The sequence below is a fragment of the Corvus hawaiiensis genome, chromosome 13, assembly GCF_020740725.1.
Source record: "Corvus hawaiiensis isolate bCorHaw1 chromosome 13, bCorHaw1.pri.cur, whole genome shotgun sequence".
NCBI classification, from domain to species: domain Eukaryota; kingdom Metazoa; phylum Chordata; class Aves; order Passeriformes; family Corvidae; genus Corvus; species Corvus hawaiiensis.
The window spans coordinates 10,488,654-10,510,685 of record NC_063225.1 but is presented as its reverse complement, the minus strand read 5'-3'; the positions used below and the strand labels follow the sequence as shown (position 1 = coordinate 10,510,685).

General features: G+C 48.1%; 2 protein-coding genes across 5 annotated transcripts in view; one reads left to right on the top strand and one right to left on the bottom strand.

Moving 5' to 3' along the window:
* The first annotated feature begins 38 nt into the window (after positions 1–38).
* On the top strand, positions 39–5,337 carry PARP16 (poly(ADP-ribose) polymerase family member 16). Its single transcript, XM_048317202.1, has 6 exons — positions 39–264; positions 1,132–1,269; positions 2,059–2,265; positions 3,340–3,511; positions 3,855–3,996; positions 4,614–5,337. The coding sequence occupies exons 1-6, from the start codon at positions 73–75 to the stop codon at positions 4,756–4,758; spliced, it is 996 nt and encodes a 331-aa protein (XP_048173159.1). The 5' UTR covers positions 39–72; the 3' UTR covers positions 4,759–5,337.
* Positions 5,338–6,120: 783 nt separating this feature from the next.
* Positions 6,121–22,032, bottom strand: part of LOC125332407 (gonadotropin-releasing hormone II receptor-like) — a 33,153-nt gene continuing 17,241 nt past the window's right edge. For 2 of the 4 annotated variants that reach the window (XM_048317196.1, XM_048317197.1), the window contains 4 exons: positions 13,720–13,831; positions 11,902–12,414; positions 11,435–11,636; positions 6,121–11,156 (listed from right to left, as the gene is read on the bottom strand). In XM_048317196.1, the coding sequence (XP_048173153.1) occupies positions 10,750–11,156; positions 11,435–11,636; positions 11,902–12,408 (1,116 nt within the window). In that variant the 5' untranslated portion in view covers positions 12,409–12,414; positions 13,720–13,831 and the 3' untranslated portion in view covers positions 6,121–10,749. Of the gene's footprint in view, positions 11,157–11,434; positions 11,637–11,901; positions 13,487–13,719; positions 16,471–22,032 lie in introns of those variants that run through there. The other 2 variants (XM_048317199.1, XM_048317200.1) reach the window with 2 other exon arrangements.

The following is a 22,032-nucleotide window of genomic DNA, read 5'->3' as shown; positions in this document are numbered from 1 at the left end:
GAAGGGGCGACGCCGGCGGGGCGGGCGCTGCCGCCTTGTCGGAGCGGCCGCGCTCGGCAGCCCCTGCCGGGCATGTCAGCACCCGGCCCCGACCCCGGCGAGGCGGCCCCGGGCGCCAGGGAGGCGGCGCGGCGGGACCCGCTGGCCGCCGACCTGCGGTGCAGCCTGTTTGCCGCCGCGCTGCAGAGCTACAAGCGCGACTCGGCGCTGAGGCCCTTCCCGGGCCGCTACGCCAGCGGCGACACCAAGGACTTCGAGGGGCTGGTGAGTGCCGGGGGCCGGCCCGGGGGAGCTGCCCGCAGAGCCAGGGCACCTCCTCAATGGGGTAGCACGGGCTGCCCGCCGAGGTGAGGGCAGCGACACCGCAGGGTCACGGATAAAGCAGGATCAAGGGTTTATCCAGTCAAGGAATCCAGGTTTAAAGGAGTATTTGGGATTCCCACCGATAAACCCATACTGGGAAACGCCCAGATCCGGTGTGGGCACGTGAAGTAACAAGCGATAGGTAACAGGTAGTGAGGGACAGGACGAGAGGAAGCGGCCTCAAGCTGCTCGAGTATTCCGGAATATTTCTGTCCTGAAATGGTGGTCAGGCATTAGAATAGGTTGCCCAGGGAAGTGGTGGAATCACTATCCCTGGAGGTGTCCAGAAAACACATAGATATGGCACTTGGGGACAGGGTTTAGTGGTGGGCTTGGCAAAAAATAATAACTCAGTAATCTCAGACGTCTTTTCCAGCCTTAATGTTTCTAACGTGCTATGAAGTGTTACGAGAGCTTGCCCAGCGTGAAATTCAAATTCATATTGAAGGGTTTGCATGTTACGTGGCGTGAACACCCCCACGTCAGGCCTGCTGCACAGACTGCTTTGTGACAGCTTTTCTCTCAGGAGTCTTGATTGTTCCTGTACAAACCCTACAGATACTGTTGGTAATATCACTGTTTATAACTTGCCTGCTATTTGCTTTCAGAGCAATTGACAGACTTCCCCACAAACTGGATACAAATGTTTGTATCTCAGAACAGAACCTGCTTTTCAGTTTGTTGGGGTGAAATATTGTTTTGTTTTCACTAGAGGTCCCTGTTCAATCGCAATGGCACTAAGGAGCTTGTGCTAAATGCCTCTGTTAGCTTGCAGATACCAATGCTCTACCAAGCCTGAAGGAGCTTCTGGAGTCTGTTCCAAATACAGATAAAAGGACGTGGGACCTGTTTAGTTGGATTCTGTCATCTAAAGTCTTCATGATACAAAGTACTAAGAAACAGGACGTAAGTTTTGTATTCTGAAAATCTTGATTAGAATTTGGTTTTTAAGGCAAACTTGCACTTCAGAGAATATTTCCTCCTGTCAGAATTAAGTTGGTTATTGTGTGAGCTTGACAGTTGAACATAAATCCATTCTTCTCTGTATATAGAGAGGGGTGTTTTTAAGTAAAATTTTCAGGAATACTGGTTGGAAGAAATAGTTATCACTGTCAGTAGTTGATGATGGGCAGTGATTGTGGTTGGTTACTGCAGTTAACATAACATATACGTGCATGGTTTAGACTGAGAGTCCAACTCAGATGTCATGGAGCTGGGTCCTGCTTGTCACTGAGAAAGAGAACTCTTGTCTTCTGCATACTGCCCCAAAAAGGGAAAGGTTCAGAACCACTGAGGCACTTCTGTAACAGGGATCAAAATAGTTGTAGAGATTAGCAGCAAGATGAAAACAACTTCTATTTTCGTGGTTTTTTCTCTTGCAAGATCAGCTGATGAATATATTGTTTTAGTAGCCAAGGTAGAATTGTGGTATTGTCCTTGCATCATAAACTAATTCATAATTACAATTCAGATTTGGGTTTTTTTCTGGAGAGAAGAATTAGGATTTAACTTTGATAGCAAGAAACCAGTAGAATTTTTACTGTTCACTTACTTTTGAATTGTGACAGTGTTGAATTCTAACTTAGAAAAGTATAATCAGAATACATTAAACAGTATGAAGGGACAGGAAGCAGAATTTCCAGTGAGTAATCTAACCACATAAATCAACACTGATATTCTTTCCTGTTTTTTAAGTATGAGAAGATCCAGGAACTCACAGGGATGTCTGGGGCTGCAGTTCCTGCTCCAGACTACCTCTTTGAGATCGTGTACTGTGATCAAATGAACACCAAGTTTGCTGAGACCAAGGGAGAGCAGGACCTTATCTACGCCTTTCATGGGAGCCGCCTGGAGAACTTCCATTCCATCCTGCACCACGGCCTACACTGCCACTTGAACAGGGTGAGGCTCCTGCCATTGACACCATCTTCCCTTGGTCACTTGCAGCTGGGGACCCTTTTTAAAAATAGGCCCAGATTCCTTTTGGGGTATGAAATGTGCTGATGATCTTGTACTGCTCTTTTCATTTCAGTGTAGGCCTTTGTGGATGGCTGTGTTGGATTTTCTAGTGCAGCCTGAGGGTAAAATCTGGAAGTGGCATGAAACCCTTTTCACCAGTGTGACAATTCATGACTGTCCTTTGCTTCTTTATAAGGAAGTGTAATTCCTCTGAAAATCCTGACCTGTCTGACAGCCTGCAGCTGGGAAGTGCCTGTCTAAAGAGGAGGAGGACAGTGGAGATTTTCTGCCTGGCCTTGTGTTTAGATCAGCAAAGTTTCAGGTGCTACTTGCAAGTGGAGCCTTCTTAAATGGTCTGGTTTAGGGATACAACCCATGGGATTTGCACCTCTTTTGATTTCAGTGGAAGGGCAGTTGAGACTCCTGGCTTTTTGTGTCAGTTGTAAGGCAGCTTTGACACAGCACCTGCTTGACCTAGCAGTCAACCTGGACTATGTTATTTTCCCCACATTCTCGATGAGTAATGGTTTACTGGGTACAATGGACTTACTGGAGTAATAATTTTAGCCAGTGTGGCAAATTGAAAAGTACTTTCCTCTTTTCTAGTAAAGCATGGATTAAAATGAAGTAAAGCCTTGCCTTGTTTGGGGAGTTTGGATTACTTGAATGATGACAGTCTCAATAAATTGATGAAATGCCTTTTAAGAACGGTACAGTCATGTTGATGTAAAATACTTATGCTGGCAAACTAACTCCAAATCCGGGAAAGCATGAATCTGTCCACACCAAATGCTCTGCCAAGCAGCTAATTTGAGGGATGGGAGAGGGCAGCAGCCCCACCCCAAGGAGGTTGTGCCAGGACAAAAACAGCGCGTGGACCAGGCCCAACACGGGTCAGAAAGGCCTTTCGTAATTTACCTTCAGAAGCAGAACTGCCAGTCTGAAAGGAAAGAACACTTGTATGTTGTTTGAGGTTTGCAGTACATGATTTTAGGATAGATTTCTGCTCTGTTTCAGACATCCCTGTTTGGTGAAGGCACCTATCTGACCAGTGACCTGAGCCTGGCTCTGCTGTACAGCCCTCATGGTCTCGGCTGGCAGCGAAGCGCACTGGGCTCTATCCTCAGCTGTGTGGCTGTTTGTGAGATCATTGACCACCCAGATGTAAAGTGTCAGGTGAAGAAGAAAGGTGAGTCTATTACAGTAATAACTGTGTAGTTAGTACATCTGTCCTTCATGTTGTTTTTCTTTCATTATTAATATCAGTGGCTTCTCGAGCACTGGATGGGAGACTCACCTCCTTGTCACCCTGGTCTGGGCCATAATGTCATCCATACCAAGGATGACTAGGAGTGGTATAGCCTCAAGCAAACTTCTCAGTCTATTCTTGGATTCAGGGGAATACCAAGACTAGATCTTCAGTTATCTCATTCCCATTCTTCTGGGGGGTGTGTATGGGGGTGTTGGTTGTTTACTTTTTTTGCAGTTACTTGAAGTTCTGCATTTTTTTTTCTTTTCTCTTGCCAATTCAGATTCAGAAGAAATAGACAGAAAAAGAGCAAGAGTGAAAAACAGTGAAGGAGGAGATGTACCACAGAAATACTTCGTTGTCACAAACAACCAGCTCTTACGAGTTAAATACTTGCTAGTGTATTCACAGAAGCAGCATAGGAGGTAAGAGTTCAGCTGTCTAGAGGGATGAGCTGCTACAACAGCCAGATAAACACATCTCATTGTTGAAAAACAACAGAAAACAACCAAGAAAGATACACTGCACCACCAGAATTTGGTTTTAGCCCATTGCCTATGGAAATAAGTCTTACACCATCACGTTGCCTCTGTCTTGCTCTTTGACACTCCCAGGCTCGGCTAAATTTGCTTTTTTACCAGACCTGTAAGCACTTAGTGTCTGTGAGAGCTCTAATTATCTGTTTGTGGCAGGAAACCAAGAGTGGATGTCTGGTGAGTGCAGCTCTTAAAACTGCCTCAGTTTTAACTCTGCCCTTATCTATCCTAAGTGGCAGTGTTCACTCAGCTAATCAACACGTGTACAGGCCAGGCAGCTACAGCTCCAGACCACAGGGAAAGGTGTGAACATGGGGACAAAAGACAGGATTGTGCATGGAGACTTAGGGAAAAGGGATGTGGTGAAAATCAGGCTTTGTTAGTTACATGGATTGTGGAACAACTTTCTGTTTCTATTGCATTTGCTTAAAATATCAAAACCTGAGATACTCTTTGCCAACTATTCATGCATATTTGACAGAATTAATGCACTTTTCCCTTTTCAGGCCTTCTAATGAATCTTCCTGGTTTTACACCCACCGTTTTGCCGTAATGATGATGTTGTACCTGCTGTTGCTGATAGTGATAGGGGCCAGCAACTCGCCAACCTTCATCTACTACTGGCACAGAATGTTTGACTCGGAGAGATGAACCACCCGAGATGATAAACTGTTACTTTCACCATGTGCCTTAAGAATAGCTGATCTGCAATGCACTGCATCTATTCCAGAGCTCTGGAAATAAAGGTGCCTGGAGCTTTCCGGTTCTGTCACCAATACATTAATCCTCATGGCATCTCTGCATTTATTCTTATTTTTGTGTTCCTGGGATTCATGAGGATGCTGAGTACAGCTGAAAAGGATCACAGTGGTGCAGTTTAGCATGAGTCAATCGTTAAGGGTCCATGGGAAAAAAGGTTATTTAAGATTAATGAAAACTAAGTGTGCAAAAACTCAGGTGTAACTTACTTTCTGTCAAGCTGAAGTATGTTTGCACAAGTTGAAAAGGAGGATTTTTCTGGATGTCAGGCAAAGCAACTTGTTGGGAGTCTTATCAGTATGTTTTCAGAAACTGAATCTAGTGATGTTTGGCATGTATCAATGCAGATGGAATTACTTTTAAACTTTTAAAACTCATTTTGGTCAGGAATTTTTATATTTGAGCATAATGATTGTAAGTTAAAAAAAACCAACAAGAAATAAAACAACCACTAAAATGGAAGAAGTTAAATGGTTTCTAGTGTGTTTTTTCCCCTCTGTAGAACATTGTTGTGTTTTGATCCCAGCTGGCAGCCAAGCACAAATCCAAAATATAGTTACTACACTGCTATGAGGAAAATTCATTCTATCCTGGACAAAACCAGCATAAACATCTACAAGGCTTGTGGTCTTAGCCATGATCTGTCTTATCCTATCTTACTGTGCAGATTAGACTAAGTCAGGGTTTTCAGCATCAATACTGAATAAGGATTGTTCTTACCAAACTGGGGATTTGTTAGAGAACACACCATGTGCACGTTAGTAATGCAACATACACAGGGCAACACTCACTCCCTCCTGTCAAGTCATTTGTGTTTGCTGTTGTTACAAAGCAACCTACAACTGCCTGAAACAGAAGAAGGAGCAAAGAACTGTCCTCTGATTAGTGACTGGCCATGGGATAACCCCGTGAAGACCCAGGGATTCTAGGCAAAGAGAAGCCAGATCTGTGCCACAGTTCAGTCTCTCAGTCCAGCCTTTAGTAGATTTGATAAATGCAGGTTTTCATTGCACAGTGAACCCTAACCACAAAAAAAATAAATCTCATCACATATTTCCAGCAAATGAGTCTGTGATTACTACCTTACTCATTAAATAGTTCAAAGAAAATCTCTTCTTTTTCTGATGTTGTTCTAGTACTTAATTGCCAGAAATAATGTCCTGGTAACCAGATTTTTTTAACTTAAGGCTGACAACAAATTCATTTACAGCAAGCCCTCTTCTTAGTGACTGGAGCTAGACACATTTATCCCAGTTAATTTTGCTGCCAGAACAAATTTATTTATTCACCATACAGCTTGCAAAACAAGAACATTATAATCCAATTCCCCATTGCCTTTTACAGCCCGTTAATAATGCTCACTGTCAAAGCACACTCAGCACATCAGCCCAAGAAGTGTCAGTGCTAATTATTGCAGAGATTTGCAATTAAAATATACATAAACTAATAATTTATTGTGCAACAGATTCAACTTTATAGTAGTTTACTCCTTGATATTTCAATGCAGAAACTTGGGGTTTAAGACACGCACAGGGGTCCTGGGAATATTTGCCCATTTTTGGTCTTCCTCAGCATGTTATATTAAATGTTGTGCAATGTAAATATACAAGTTTATGGGAGGTAATGTGACAGCCAGAAAACCTGGAGGTATTTGATGCTGTCTAAAGGGTAATGGTTTGTTAAAAAGCCTGGCATGTCTGAAAAAACCTCCATCTTTGGGAACAGATGGGCTATTTGGGGCAGTTTGGAAAAGGAGGAGACTGAGCAGCAGTTTGTGGGATGGCTGGCTGCTGGCACTGCAGGGAAAGGCACAAACCTGGGAGCTCCTGAGCCAGATGAAAGGAACACAGCAGGGATTTAAAGCTCTTTTCTTAGGATTTCTTTGCATAGGAAAGTTTCTGAGAGTAAGCAAACGAAGTAATAATAGCTCCAGGCTATGTCCCCAGAGAGAAAGCATTGTGGGGGCTCATGGCAGACAGGCACAGTCCAGCTCTGCAATGAAATCAGCAGGTATCAAAGGAAAAAAAAACAGCTTTTTCTGCTTTGATCAGTTTGAATAGACCCCAAAAAAAGGAGGTGGCTGCAGGTGGGAGCTGAGTCCTGATGGATGTGTGTGGAGTATCCCTCGGAGAGCTTGTAGCCCCATCCCTCACGCTCAGGCCTGCAGGGATTCTGGGCACAGCCTCATCATTGCTTCAGCTGCACAGCTGCGGAGCGGGGCAACAGCAATGGGAAAATATTTTAAATACATTTAAGGTGCTCAGATCCTACCTAGCAGCCTGGCAAAATACTTAATATCCTACTCCCACGCTTGTTTTCTGTGCTCCCTGCTGATTTCAGCATGTGTTTCCCAACGTGGTGAGGTGCAGTCAGCTGGATTAATGCGGGTATTGTGCTGAGTAACTAACAGTATTATGAATTAACCCAAGGTTTGTGTTAGCCTCTTAAGCCACTTGCGTGGTTCTCTGAACATGCACAGTGCTATAAAAACACTAACAGGGAATGAATCAGAATTTCCTCCCCAACAAAGGGCCGCTGTGTTTGGAGCAGGCAGCCCAGGGTGAGGTCGAGGAGTTGTAAAATACAGAGCTACCTGCTTTTATTAAGATATTCATTACATTACTGTGGTGAATATTAAAGAATTGTTACTGAATCAGACAAATCTAATCCTGGCTGGGACTGCAAGAAGTGTGGTAACTGGTGTTTCCTTGGTGGAAATGGGCAGGTTCTGAGGAAGTGGGAGAATTTTCCTCCCACAAGCAGACACAGATAATATATATAAAAAGTATTTTTTGTCTCTCTATGTATTTTAAATATATTTTTATATGGAGATCTCAGGAGCCAGCTGAGGAGAAGGGCAGGTGCTGTTGGAGACAAGGGGTTTGAGGCAATGTGGGGAGAGAGAGGGAAGCCCCACAGAAAGCAGGACCACCCCTATGCAAGGGAGAAAGTGAGACTCTGGGATTCATGCTCCCGATAAGTGATGCAAAAATCTTGTGCTCTCTAAAGTGTGAGCAAATATAAGAAAAGCAGATTCAGAAATGCAAGAATATTCAAAGCAGGCCTGGGCTTTGGTCTACCTCTGGCAAGATCCAGACCTAGACCGATCCCAGCTTCCCCAGGGAGGTGCTGCCCACCTGCTTGCTCCCACTTCCTGCATGCAGTGGGCACATGGCTTGGCAGCACACTCTTCCAGTGACATTTTTCTTCTCTCATGAAAGCTGTCACTTTGGGCACCCTGCCCACACTCCAGGCTCCACAAGATGTCACTTTGAACATCAGCAACAGGAGGGAAGGTATGAAAGAGATGGGCAAAAGGAGCAATGCTGGAGTGCCTGCAATCATCCCAAGAGATGTGCTATGCTTCCCCTAAGGACTAATGTATATATGCTTGCCAGAATTCCCCTTTTCTACTCTTCATAGAGAACTTTTCCAACCTAAATTACTGTAAGATCACCAAGTCCCCCTAAAGCCAAACCTATTTTTGCCTTTTACTGTACCCATGGGGTGTGAAGATGGTGGATCCTTCCCACAAGGAAAAAAATGTTTCTTGCTCCTCAGAGAAGACCTCTGAGCTCTCCTGTTGCTGGGCAAGAGGAGACATGTGGTCTTAAGTGCATGAGCAATGTTGGATCTGTTCTGTCCCACTCAGCAAAAAGTGGATGAAGATAGTTTTCAGTAGATTAAAGACACTTTCCTGCTTATTCAAGGCTTGCCAGAGAACCAATACACCTTCAAGGCCTGCCTCCCATCAGCAGTATAAACAAAGAGACCAAAGGAATGTCTGATGAATAAATTAGCTTCCCCTACTGCAAGCCTTTCCCATCACCTTTCAAGAAGCCCTTTTCTGCCAGCCTGGCATCAGCCAGCCCCTGCTCTGTTAGCACTGGGTAATTAACATTGAGCAGAATGAGCCCAGGAAAGCCAAACTGCGATTACGCATCTCACTGGAGTTTGGATGCTTCCTAAATGGCTCACACTAATCCCCACCAGTTGGTCTGGACTCCTGCAGTTCTAATTGATTTTTTTTTTCCTCCTTGGGCTACATGTTTAGCATAAATAATAATTAGTATCAGAAAGGCAAAGGCTGAATACCCATGTGCAGCTCAGCATCACCCTGAGCACTGTGGCTTCCTGTGTCCTCATTGCACAGCCTCAGCCAGCCTGCAAGGACTACTTGCCACCCCTCCAATTTTAGTAATTTGTTAGCTGGCGCACTGGGAGACCAGTCCAGATCCTTTCTGGCTGATGGGGAGCCAACACCTCTCGGAAACAAGGTTGAGAAAAATCCCCCTCAGTGCCCAAAGGAGACTTGTTTTCTTGAGGGGAAGACATCTCCCAGCTCCCTACACATGCAACCACAGCAAGACAAGAGTTGTTTTTAAAACAAAGCTCTTTCATCCTGATAATGTCCAGATGCTCATTCAAAGCTGCGGTGGCCACAAAAATAGCCAAGGAACTGCCTCCTGCCAAGTCTAGAGCTCCTGAGCTGTCCAAAGGTTTAACTAAACTAAGAAAACAACCACCCACCTGGCTCAAAACTAAATTTCTCTTCAAAAGCAAATCCCACTTTTAATAACAAGCATCAGAGAATGAAAAGAAAGCAATAATCCACTATTTCTAATTACCTGGAAAGGACAACACAGTTGAATAAATGCATCTCTTCAACCCACACCCAGAGAAGAGACCTCTGCCTTCACAAGCAACTTTTGGCACAGTTGTAGAAAGCAAACAACCCATGTTACTCACCAAAGCTCAGCTGATCCCTCCAGAAACCCTCCTTGCCCTCACTTGCCTCTGGCACAAAGAGGTGCTGATAGACCCCTGCACCTACCAGCTGCTTCCTATCCCTTCCATCGTTGGGACACCTCGGACAACACCTGTGGGGTGGCTGCACCTGCTCTGCTGGGGCAGAGCCAAGGGGCTGGTGCTGCTTAGAGCAAAGCAAATGTGTCCAGCATGTGGCCTGCAACCTGCCAGCTTGTGCTCTGGGACATGGGGACAGAAAAGTCTAGGGGGCCTGGGCAGTGTCAGGTCTGGTTCTCATTACCCCAAATACCCTCCCTCCTGGTTTGCCCTGTGTCCCACAGAGCTGCTGTGTAATGATGTGTCTGTCTGTACCATCCCCTTCACACCAGAAAACGGTAGCAGGGACTGTTTTCTCTTCTGGCTGTCTTCAAAAGAGAGAAGAAACCTCACCCCACTCCCCTGTGGTTCTTTGTAACACTCTTGCCTGAGCCCCTCCATCCCCACAGCACTCCCTCTCTCCCCACCACACCTGGAGGATGAATGCCCCTGAATTAATCAACCTCCAGACATTTGGATCTTTTCCAGGGTTTGTCACACAGCCATGGGAGAACCAGGCAGGTTCTGAGTCAGGAGATCTGGAATTTCCAAAGAGCTTTTCCAACAACGGGTGGAGAAAACAGAGTAAAAGCCTGTGATCACACCTTTGCAGCCTCAGGGTGACACCATCCATGCAGCTCTACAGCTGGGTGTAGGTGCAAAGGGCACTTGAAGACCAGCTGCTCCAGAGACATGACCCTGGACCACAGAGGAGATGGCAAATTTCCTCCCAGGGGTTGGTGCTGGAAGTGTGGAGAAGCTTGCTCCCAGAATCAGGGCTGGAGCATGCGTTGAGTACAAAAAGAATGTTTTTCTAGTTGTCACAGCGCTGCCAGAATACAGCAGAATGACCATAAATACCCCCAAATATTTTTCACCCTGAGTAAAGGCAGGAGACACATTCTCAGTCTCTGGCCAGAGACCCTCAACCAATAAAGCTGAGTAGGGAACCTCATCATGAAAGTCTCCAGAATGGTCCTACAGGACAAAACACTCCCAAAGCTGTGCCTGCCATCCCCTTGTGGGTATATCTCTTCATCAGACCATGCTGACAGTTGTCCCGTTGGAGCCCCCTGATGCCACCCCACCATTTGCAGCACTGTCCTTGATGTTCTTCTCTGAAGCTGAGATGGGCTTGTGTCTCTTTTGCCTGGTGATGGCTGTTTCAATGCCCCTGAGACACAACTGCACGTCCTCCCGAAAGGAGGGTGTGTACAGTCCATAAATTATAGGGTCGGTGCAGGTGTGCAGCAAGCCAAAGAGGAAGAAGCTGTGGTTGACATACTCCGGCATCTTCTGGATCATGGCTGGCTGGAACCAGTACCACAAGCCCAGGAGGTAGTATGGGGTCCAGCAGATGATGAAGGTGGCAACAATCACTATGGTCATCTTGAGGGTCTTCATGCGTGCCTTGGAGATGTGGTCGTTTTGATTTCTTGTCAGACCTGCCAAGGAGAGTCAAAAGGATAGTTGAAGATAGGGGAAAACCAAGACAACACAACCACCCATGACTCTGCTTCTGCCAGAGAGGGGAGACCATCTCATAATCTGGTCCATGCCCCAGAGGAAGAAGACAGCAAGGACTGGGGTCAATAAGTTTGTGCAAAACCTCTTAGTTGGTTTACCTTTCAAAGGATGTTGTGGCAGACCCAACAACAACTCCAGGATGGAGAAGTTCAGTCATGGAGTCATGGTGGACATTAAAGGGTTGGGATCTACTTACCTTTATTGACCTTTAGCTGCTTACTGATCTCCCAAAGAATCCGGACGTAACAAACGATCATGACGCTCAGGGGGGTGATGTAGAGGGTGGTAAAGGTGAACATGTTGTAGACGGTTTCCTCCCAGTGCGCTCGGAAGCTTCCATGAGTAACACACTGGGTGAAATTCCCTCCCGGGGCTGTGTTCAGGTGGAAGAGGAAAAGCTGAAATGGAGAACCCAAGAATAACTCAGAGAGGATTTGGAACAGAGCACCACATCCTGGAGATGCTGCTGACTGTGCATGGAGAGCATCTCCCTGCTGTTGTTGGACTGGGAGAGGGGCTCTGGGCACCTAACTCATGGCTTGGTCTGGTGCTGGTGGAGCCCATTGATTGGGATAGACTGCCTGGGGATGTCGGGGTGGAGAAGCCCTTCTCCAAAACCACCCCAGCCTAGGCAAAATCCATGGGGAGGGCACTGAACCTTACCTGGGGCAAAGCTAGGAGCACGCTGCCAGCCCAGGCAGCACGGAGCAGCATCCCATTGCGGTGGTGAGCACGGGAGAATGGATGGAGGATGGCCGCATGCCGGTCCAGGCTGATGACCACCAGCACCAGGGCAGCCGCGTACATGGCAAAGAGCTTGAGGAAGTTGAGGATCTTGCAGGAGATGTCCCCTCCATACCACTGAACTGTCACGTTCCATGCCGCATCCAGGGGCATCACCATCACTGTCACTAGTAGGTCGGCCAGTGCCAGGCTGAGGATCAGTGGCTGCACATGGGATTTCCTCCTCTTCCTCAGCAGGCTGCCCAGCACCGCCGTGTTGCTTCCCACCGCCAGCAGGAAGAAGACGGCTGTGATGATCACACGGACCTTCGCTGCTTGAGTGAACTGGGGCTCCACCCAGTACTGGGGGTACCCAGAGGCTGAGACATTGGTGTCCTCCCACACAGACGGGCAGTGGGGAGATGCAGGGAGCTGCTCCTCACTCATCCCCTGCTGAAACACAAGCAGCAAAGTGAAACCCTTCTTAGGGGCTGTGTGGAGTGTGCAGCTTCAACATATGGAAAAGTGGGGAGATGGTGGGATCTTCACTGGAGGCATCAGCAGCAGTCTGTCCCATCTGTCCTGTCCTGTCCCCTCTGTGTTGACTATTTTGCAAAGCCACCGTGTCCCCCCATCAGGGTGACCCAGCCTGGCCGCCCTCTCTTGCTTACCCCTGCTGTAGCTACAGTGACTGCTCACACAGACATGTATTTTTAGCTCTTTGCGAGGTGGCTGAGCAGCTGGGAAAGCAGGCGTGGTGGACAGGACCATGGAACCAGTCTGTCTGCCAGCATCCTGCTGGGAATGGATCATACGAGAGCTGGCTGAGCCTGTGCTGGGACAGCTGTGCTCGATTCAAGGGCTTGTCCTTCCAAAGGGGGTTTGTAAGCAGGGCTCAGCTTTTTAGAAATCCCACAGCCCTTCCCGTTAGTGTGTTAAACCTTAATGGTCCACCTCCATCTCCAGTACTGGATCTGAGGTCGTAGGCAAGAGCAGCTGGGGGTGGCCAGGCAGGGAGAAGGGGGATCCCACGCTGTCCAGCATCTGATAGTGGCGCCTCGGAGAGGATCACAGTGGCTCCTCGGAGAGGATCACAGTCCAGGAGCCTGGACTTTCCCAGGACCTAAGCAGCACCAGCTCAACACCTCTGTCCCTTTCACGTCTGGAGCCAAAGCAGGAGGGGAGGGGAAGGTAGAACCCTCCCTAAACACGGGGTGGCTGGGGGGTGATGAGCAGTGTGGTGGTCCACACACTTGATTTCATTGCCCTTTTTACCTGAGCAGAACTCACATTTTAAGGGCAAATACTTCCAACTTCTGTGGCCATGAGCTGTTTACAGTCCCAGCTGCAAGTACAGCACATCTCTTACTGTTTCAAGCACCTTCCTGTTTGCTGATTCCAAAATCACAGAATCACAGAATGAACTAGGTTGGAAAAGGGCTTTGAGATCAATAATCAAAACAAAGCATTCCTTACCTTTGTACAAAAAACAGGAACAGCAGAGATCAAATCTGTCTCCCCAGCTCTGCAGGATGGAGATGCCAACACCTTGCAGCAATGCACCCTCCTCCAGCCCTACCACCTGCACCCCGAGCCCCCTTCCCCTTGCTGTCTTCACCCCCTCCCTCCCCAAAGACCAACCCAACAAACAAGCAGCAAAAAGAAAGAACAGCTAAAAAGTACCAAGTTGCTTGTCTGCAAGAAACAAGGAGAAATCCATATCCAGGTCAGGATTTATCACAGCTGATGGAAACATACCTGGCATATGCATGCCCTGGTGCCGAGAGAAGATGCTCTGTGTCTTTCCCACGGGTCCCCCACCGCTGCAGTGCTGAGTCAGGATGCTCCAACGTTTCCTTGCATCACATCCCTGCAACAAACCTTGAAGCAGTAAAATTTCCCCTTGCCAGCGGCCAAGCCAGGAGCGACACTGCTGTTAGCACAGGCGTATGCAGGCATCTGGAGATGGGAATGCTGCTGCAAACACCCCCCTGCACCGGCAAACCAGGAGCAGGGCACACCGAGGTGGGCATCCACGGGCAGCCTGGCTCAGGCAGCCACCATCACCCCTGTCCTTGTCAGCTTAATGAGCTGCCCACTTAATGAGCAAGCAGCGGGGATGATAACAAAGCCACCGTAATGCAAGAAATGGCCAAAATTCAAAACGTTGTGCCAAATGTGGCCCCATCAGGGATAAGTGCCAATACTCCCTGTACTGGTTTGCTATAAATACAGGAAAATGAGTTAATTATCCTGAGAGTTAGTGATGAACGTCCCGTTGCTCAGACAACCGAGAGACTCACAGACACACACACACACACACACCTCAGAGATGCTCCAGGACCACACGGGTCCATGGGAGCATCACAGGTACGTGCCTGGACTGGAAATGCTGTAAGGAGGGAATTAATAAGGGGAAATGTGGTTCATTTTGCCATTTAAATGAATACACTTTTTTCCTGCAGTCTGTCAGTTACCATCTTGTTCTTTCTGTATTTCTTGCAGCATAACACAGTGAGAGGGAAGGACCTTGGGAGGGACAAAGAGCTCACAAGAGCCTAAAAAATACGATGTGCAATGTGAGGGGAGGGAGGGAAACTGAGGACCTCCTGCTCCTCTGGCCAGTAAAAGAGCTGTGGGGGTGAAAGAGGGACAGCCCCAAGCCCTGGTGGGGCCAGCACTGGCAAACACACTCCCAGGGGCTTCACTAGGACTTTAATGACATGCAGATAGACTTCCACATCTTCCAGGCTACTAAATTAAAGAGTACATGGCGTACAGGTCCCTGCAGATCCCAGGCTGGCAGTGAGGGCTCTGCATTATTCCCCAAGAGGAGGAGATTCCCTTCCTGGAATAGGTTTTCCATCATTAGAACTACTTCCACTTATTTCAGGAGGAAATGCCTGAGCTCTGAGGGTGATTGCACCATCTCTGAGGCTGCTGGGCTGGCAGGAGTGCTCCTGGACACAAGTAGAAAAGATATTTTCTTCTTTGTTGGGTTTAAGAGTCAAATTGTGTGCCAGAGGGACCAGCTCCTGAGACCCAGGAGATGCTGCAGGCACCGGACCATGTTTGCCCTGGAATCCCCTAAACTCTCCATCACTTCTGCATGGAGCTGCCGAAAAGGATCAGGATGGAAACTCTCTGCTCAGAGCCACAGAGGGCAATTCCTGCATCCAAAGTGCTTTACATACAGGAGGAAAGAGAAAAGCAGACCCTGCTGGCACTGCCAGCGAGCACCAGCCAGCCCTGCCACATGGGATGGGACTGTCCCCCTCACCTCCTTACCTGATAGGAGCATCACCCACCAGTGCCTTGGGAACAAGCCTGGCCCTTGGGGGAAAAATAGCACAAAATCCACAAAGAAGTTAGGTGGAAGCCTGTTTGTTCCAGCAGCCACCTCCTCCTGACATTAGGTTCCTGCTTAAAGCTGAGATTAATTCGGCCCCACGCACTCATCCTTATTTTCCCTTTCATTTAGCCCTTTGCACCTGCACGAAAGCAATTAAATAGCAAATCAGGAATGTATTCCCTGTTTGTCCTTTGTCCTGGCTGATGGCCTTTTTGTCTAGAAATGTCCTCTCCATCCCTGGCTGTATGATGCAAGAGAGGGACAGGATTTTTCTGGGGAACTGTAAGCCTTGCTCATGCCACAACAAAGCCTTTAGTCCCTGTTCGGAGAGGATTTTTTTAGCATACCATCACACAGAAATGTCCTGGGCATGCATTAGCAATAAGTCTTATTTTAAGGGTGGGGTCCCTTATTGAAATGACTGCTTTTCTCTGGTGTTTGCACAGTAACCCCCTTGTGTTTTCTCTCTTTTTCTTTTTTTCTCATCTCCTCAAAGGTCAGTTTGGATGCTGTCTGCATGGCAGCCTTCAGCCGAATCTCTGAATGCTGGTTTAACGATCAGAGGGTTTTGGTGTCCAGGATTAGGAAACAGTGCTGGCAGGAAGGGCTTGTTTCCATACATCCCAGCTTGGCTGTTCCCAAAATCTCCTCCTCTTGGGATGCTGCCCCAGTACATCCCCAGAGCTGCAGTCCAGCGCTGGGTCATGAGGGGACATCATCCCCCAGCATCCCCAAATAGGGCTTATCTCCCTATGCTGGAGAGAACAGAAATCAGGAACCACACTGGGTAATACAGTCCCAGTGACAATTTCTGCACAGCAGACCTCAAATAAAAATGCAAGTGCTGTGTTTTTCCATCGGACACCCTGTATATACCAGGATCTCATCCAGGGAGAGCAGTGTGGGATATAATTTCCATTAACCTATTGCAAACACAGGACAGGGAACCTGCTGCTGTTTATCCTGGTAAATCACTGCCAGAGTTTTGGCTTCCCAAAGAGAGAAAAACTTGTATTTTCCTCTCTGAGAAAAACTCCAGCTGCTGATTGTTATGGGGGGTAATGATGGGTGATTCTTCAGCTGGACTCATCACCCACACCCTCTCCCCAGGCAGGTGCTTCTGCTGGGCTGGCTGCCCAAAAACTCCCCTTTAGTCAGAAAAACTTAATGATTTCAGTGTTTTTAATGCTGATTCCGCCCCCCCCCCCCAATTCTTCTCCTCCAATCTTTGAATTGTCTTAGGAACAGCTCGTCCAAGGAAATTTTTGTCTCATACTGGACTTGAAACAGAAAGTCTAGTCAGGGACATCTGACATGCAATGTTTTTGTGAGTAAATACCAGCGTCCATGAAGTCATTTCCCGGGGTTAGAAATGAGCTCACCTCTGGAACAACTTCTCTTCTTACCCAAAGTTCACAAGTCAAGAGATTGGGAAGCTCCCACTTTTCAGCCTTTTCATTAAATAACAGAATCATAAAAATTAGCATGGTGCCACTGTGCTGTAAGTTACAAACAGGTCCAGAACAGGACATCACTCAAAATTCCCCTAAATCTCTGCAGCAAAAGACAGAGACACAAAGCCCAGCGATCACCGGGAATAAACCAGCACCTCATTCTGCCTGCTCAGCCGGCCCTGGCTGCTCTGCCGAACCTGCCAAGGAGGGATGGTGATGGCTGCCCCTCCTGGGGATAATCTGGGTCATCCCATCCCCCTCTTAAAACCCCTTGTTTAAAGCAGAGGGAGGGATCTGTCCTGCCTTCTGGGCTCAATTACTTGGTAAACTGTGCCTTTAGACCATTCATTAGTGAGACAATGCTCTGTTTCTGATTCAGCTTTGTATATCAAAACCTCACTGATAAAAACTCTTCTCCAGGGGGTATCACACCATCGGACGGGGGTACTGGGAAAAACATACTCAAACCTGCTGCAGTTCCCACTTTTTAATACCCTGCCTGGTGCTCCTGATGAAGCTGAGCCCAGATGTCCAGAGCATCATTCCCAGGGGTTCCCTAAGTTTACATCTTCCCATGCAGAGCAGCAGCTCTCAGGATCCTTCCTCCACCTTTCACCAGGACACGTCAACCCGAGCAACAACCCCCTCCCTCATCTCTAAACTGGAAAAGAAAGAGGAGGGAATTCATCACCCCAGACCAAATCCTGAGGTCAAGCTCCACAAAACGTGGTGGGATCTGATGCCAAGTCCCATCTGCTCACCACCAAGCGATAAAACCTGGTTTTGTGTGTGCATCACTGCCCCACTCAGCTCAGCTTCTCCACAGCAGCTTTGCTTTCTTGCCCAGGCTGGAATTTATTTGGGGGGCGGAAATTATTTGGGAACTTTCACCTGGCACCCCAGCCCCCAGAAAAGCAAGAAAATCACACACAGGGTCAATGGAGGGACCCTGGGTCCCCTTCAGCTTCAGCACATGCTGACCCAGTCAGGGCTCTCACTGACCTAACTGGTATTTTTCTTGAGCTGGAAGAAATTATGAAATGCCAATGTTTTCGTTGTGACTAACCATGGAAGTGAACAATTTTGCCCTTGTTTTTGGACAGGGTTTAGTTGCTCTCCTTGACTTTGCCTTCTGTGCCTTCTTTTATCCTCATCTTTTCTTACTCCCTGTGGGACCTGTCCATCGCGTTGCTCCAAATATCCTCCTCCCTCCAAGCTCTCAAATAGGATTGTGTGTCCCAAGGCCATATTTCGGTTCTCCTTTTGGATGCTCCTTCCCAAACATTGGCCAAATTCAAGGGCTGGTCTCCTTTGTTGCACTGAGGGAGAGGTGAGACGTGGGGAAAGCTGACATCCCTGTGGGACCCTTGGCAGTGTTACACAGGGCTTGCAGGAGCAAAAAGCAGGGAACACCTCCCCTGACACCTCCTTCCCATGAGCTTCATATCTCCAAGCAGTTTTCAAGGCTTAAAGATACTCCTGGGTGAACTTTATGCAGGCACATGATCATTCTCTATGCTTTTAGGAAAGGATCAGTGGCTTGGGGGACAGATATCATTAATACTGAATTTAATGAGTCAGAGGGATATAATTTCTGCTCCCCAGCCCTGCTTTTGCCCACCTGCAAGAAATCTGCTCTGAGCCAAGCCACTGGGGCTGCAGGACCCTAGTGACCATCCCTAAGAGGAACATCAGTGCTGACATCTATCCCCATCCAGATTTGGCCTCCCAGTGAGGTGTTTTGGGGAGCCAGTGCTCAATTTGCTCCTGTTGTTTCTCTGCAGAAGGGCTTATCTCCCACACTGCCTTCCCAACCTGCACCCAGCAGTTTTTGTCTCAGATGGGACAAGGTGCTCACACCTGGAGCTGCCAGCCCTTCCTTCTGCAACTCTTGGCCCCAGCAAACCCTCTGGTGCGCTCCCGGCAAACACACGTTGACCCTCCAGCGAAAGCTGATCTGGCCACATATTCCAGGGGGAATCCCAGCAGTGCTGCAATTAGCTCAGCAGAGACCAGCTTTTCCGAGCATGTCCTTGGCATATTGCATAAGGTCGTGAGATATTTTACATCTCTGGTCGCCCCCATGACCACAGGCACTCCAGGAAGGGGAGGCATTTCCAAGCCCTCTTTTGTCAGTGGGGATGCTTGCAAACTCTTTCGGAGCTGAAACCTGAGGGCAGATCAACCCTGGTTACCCCAGCCCAGGCACGGCTCCCCATTGCTCAGTGCAATAATTACCCTGACATAAATTCCCACATGGTTCAGTGAGGAGTGCCCACTACCCACATAACTCCATCTCTTCCATCTTTCTGCCCATTCCACATTAGAGCCTCATCTGAACACTAAAAAAAACTTTTTAACCCCAAACTTCACTTTCATTGCCATCACTGTTGCCTCTGGTCTGACTTACACAGCCTACGCCTCTCCAATGTGCTGCTAGTGCAATCCCTGCAAAACAGGAGAAAGACAAACTGGAAGAACCAAGCCCTCCCCTGCACACTCATCGATCAGGCAGGATCTTGCTGGTTTTTAGGAAAAACTGGCTGATGTTTTGCTGGTGTAAATCACTGCAAACCTGCCCATCTCAACTTAGTTCATAGCAAGAAAATGGAGAAAAAGGCACAGATGATATCAGGGATCACCATCCCACGTGTGGGAGGCTGCTCTTCATGCTAGCACGGGTGCACAGCCTGGACTGCATCCCAGCCCAAAGCCAATACCCATAAACAAGAGCAATAAACCAAGGACTTCTTCAGGAGCAATTAATTACCCAAATCAACATGGACTTTGACACAGGATGGTCTTTGTCCATCCAACCCTGTCCAGAGCTAAAGCAAACAGCTGGTGGACTGTGGGTTGGAGCTCTGCTCCAGCCCTTCCTTTGCAGTGTAAATGTCCCCATTGAGGTGCTGTCCTGGCTTGGACCTGGCCACATTCCCATCACGCCTGTTCCCATCCTTCGACCGCTTTTACATCATTGATCAGAGGTTGTGCAATAGCTCAGGTGCTGCCACAAGCCCACATCTGCCAGCAGGATGTTCCCCACACGCACCCGTGATGCTGCCCTGCAAGTGTCCCTGAGCAGTTAATGCTCCAGGGAGAGGCTGGAATATGCATTATTCATGGCGGGCTTGAAAATAATGGCTTTCTCCATCTCACAGAGAGTTTCTAAATGAGTCAGAATTCTTATTTCTAAATGAGTCAGAACTCTTAATTTCCCCAGCTCAGCAATGCAAGTAAAAAGGGATTCACTACTGAGGCACTTCTGGTACTCTCACAATTCTGCCCCTCCACGCTCTGATGGGAAAGGAAAGACAGCAAATGTGGGCAGGGCATCTAGGAGGGAAATATCAGTGGGACCCTTCTGCAGTCCAGGATATCCCAGTGACCACTGAGTCCCTCCCCAGGGTACGTGGGTCTGTATGTGTGCAGCAGGGATGCAGGTGACAGTCCTTGACCACTCCAATAGCAAACATGCCCTGCAAAAGCACTAGAAGAAGCCCTTTTCCTTTACAGATGGAATCATGGAACAGAGGGCACCCTCTTTTACATGTCAGGGGTCAGTTGTGTTGTGCTGGTGCCAGCAGACATTTGGGGGTTCACCATGTGGAAGGTGAACTCAGCACAGCCACAGACACTTACTGTCCCCTCACTCCTGGCTTTTTCACCACTGCAGAAAAAGCCTTCCTGAGCTCCAGAGCTAAAATCAGTCTTTCCCTGGATCCTGGCTCTCCTGGTGTCCCCACTGTCCACTGCATTTTGTATCTGTTCCATAAATGATGTTAGCACTACTGAGCCCTAGTCGAGGCTTTAACTCCCAAGCAAATCCTTCCAGAGGGGAAAAAGTCCACTCACTCCTTTTCTCCCAGTCACAGTCTGTAAATCCTCATCTGCACAATGAAAACAAACTCCAGTAATTCATTTTTTTGGTTCTTTTCCAAAGATTTTAGGCAGCTGGAGTGCGATTTTGTGCTGATGAAGTGGTGGAGGAGGGCTTAAGTGAAACAATATTGTGGTGGCTGCAAGGTTTGCTGGTGTTTCAGAGCTCAGAGGGAACCTCAGGGACCTGCCACATCTCCAAGTTCTCCTACAAACCATGCAAATTGCCACTCCGGCTCCTGGGATAGCAAAACAGGATTTAAAAAACAACATTAGCCACCCCTGGAGCATGGCTGGAGAAGTGCCAGGAGCCAAGTGCTTAATGAAATCCCAGCTCCCAACTCTCCCTTCTAAACCACGCAAACTTCCCCAAAGTGTTTGGGATGGAACAAAGTCATCAATCAGTTATTTTAACTCCCATCTCCGTAAACAGAAGCAAGCCCAGAAACATGCACCAGGGAAAAATAACCGTCAGCTCCCTTTGGCGGAGTGGAGGGGCACAGGGAGGGAGGATGAGGGCAGCTGGCGGGGAACTAAGCACAGCCTTGGCCCAAAAGGGGATTTTATGGGCCCCACAGAGCATTTCACAGACCCCACAGCCTGTGAATTCCACATGCAGCCCTGAGAGCAGCCCCTCCAACCCTGCTGCCCTCCCAGTGTGGTGTAGTTGGCTTTTGGTGATGGTCACTCAGCCCATGCGGTACTAGAAAGGGTGGGACACATGAAGAACCAGGATGAGCATTACTAGCCAGTTTTCCCCTGGATTTATTAGATGAACACAAGAAAAGTTATGGATACAAAGGAGTGTGGGGAGGGAGATGCTGCTGCACCATCTGCTGTCACACTCCTCTGACACTGCCCCAGCCTTGGCACTGGTCAGAGGTAGCATTAAGCATGGCAGCATTCATATAAATACCTTATGGCTTTGTAATTATACATCAGTGATGAAACCATGGGAAAAACCCATGAGATTTGGGTAGGCTCCCCAGCATTAATCCGGGAGGGGAATGAGTCCAAGAGGCTGTGGATCTGCTGCTTTCTGATGGGAAGCAGCAGCCTTAGGCAGCTGAAGCCACTGGTGATGGGCAGAAAGATAGGAGCAGTTTGGTCTGGGATTCATCCTTCTCACTGGCCACAGGTGCTGCAGCACTGCAGAGACTACCCAGGGCATGGGGCAGCCCCTGGCTTGTCCTCTCCACCCTATGGGTTGGGGCATCATTCACCTCCAGGCAGATGGAAAGCATCTCCCAGAGCCAGTGGCGCTCAGCACTGGGAACATCTGGGGCTCTTCTCATGCTGTTCCCTCCAAAGTCAGCCACATGTCGGAGCTGCAGCAAGGGATGGTCAAGCCAAGAGAGACTGTGCAAATGAACTTTTCTAGAGACT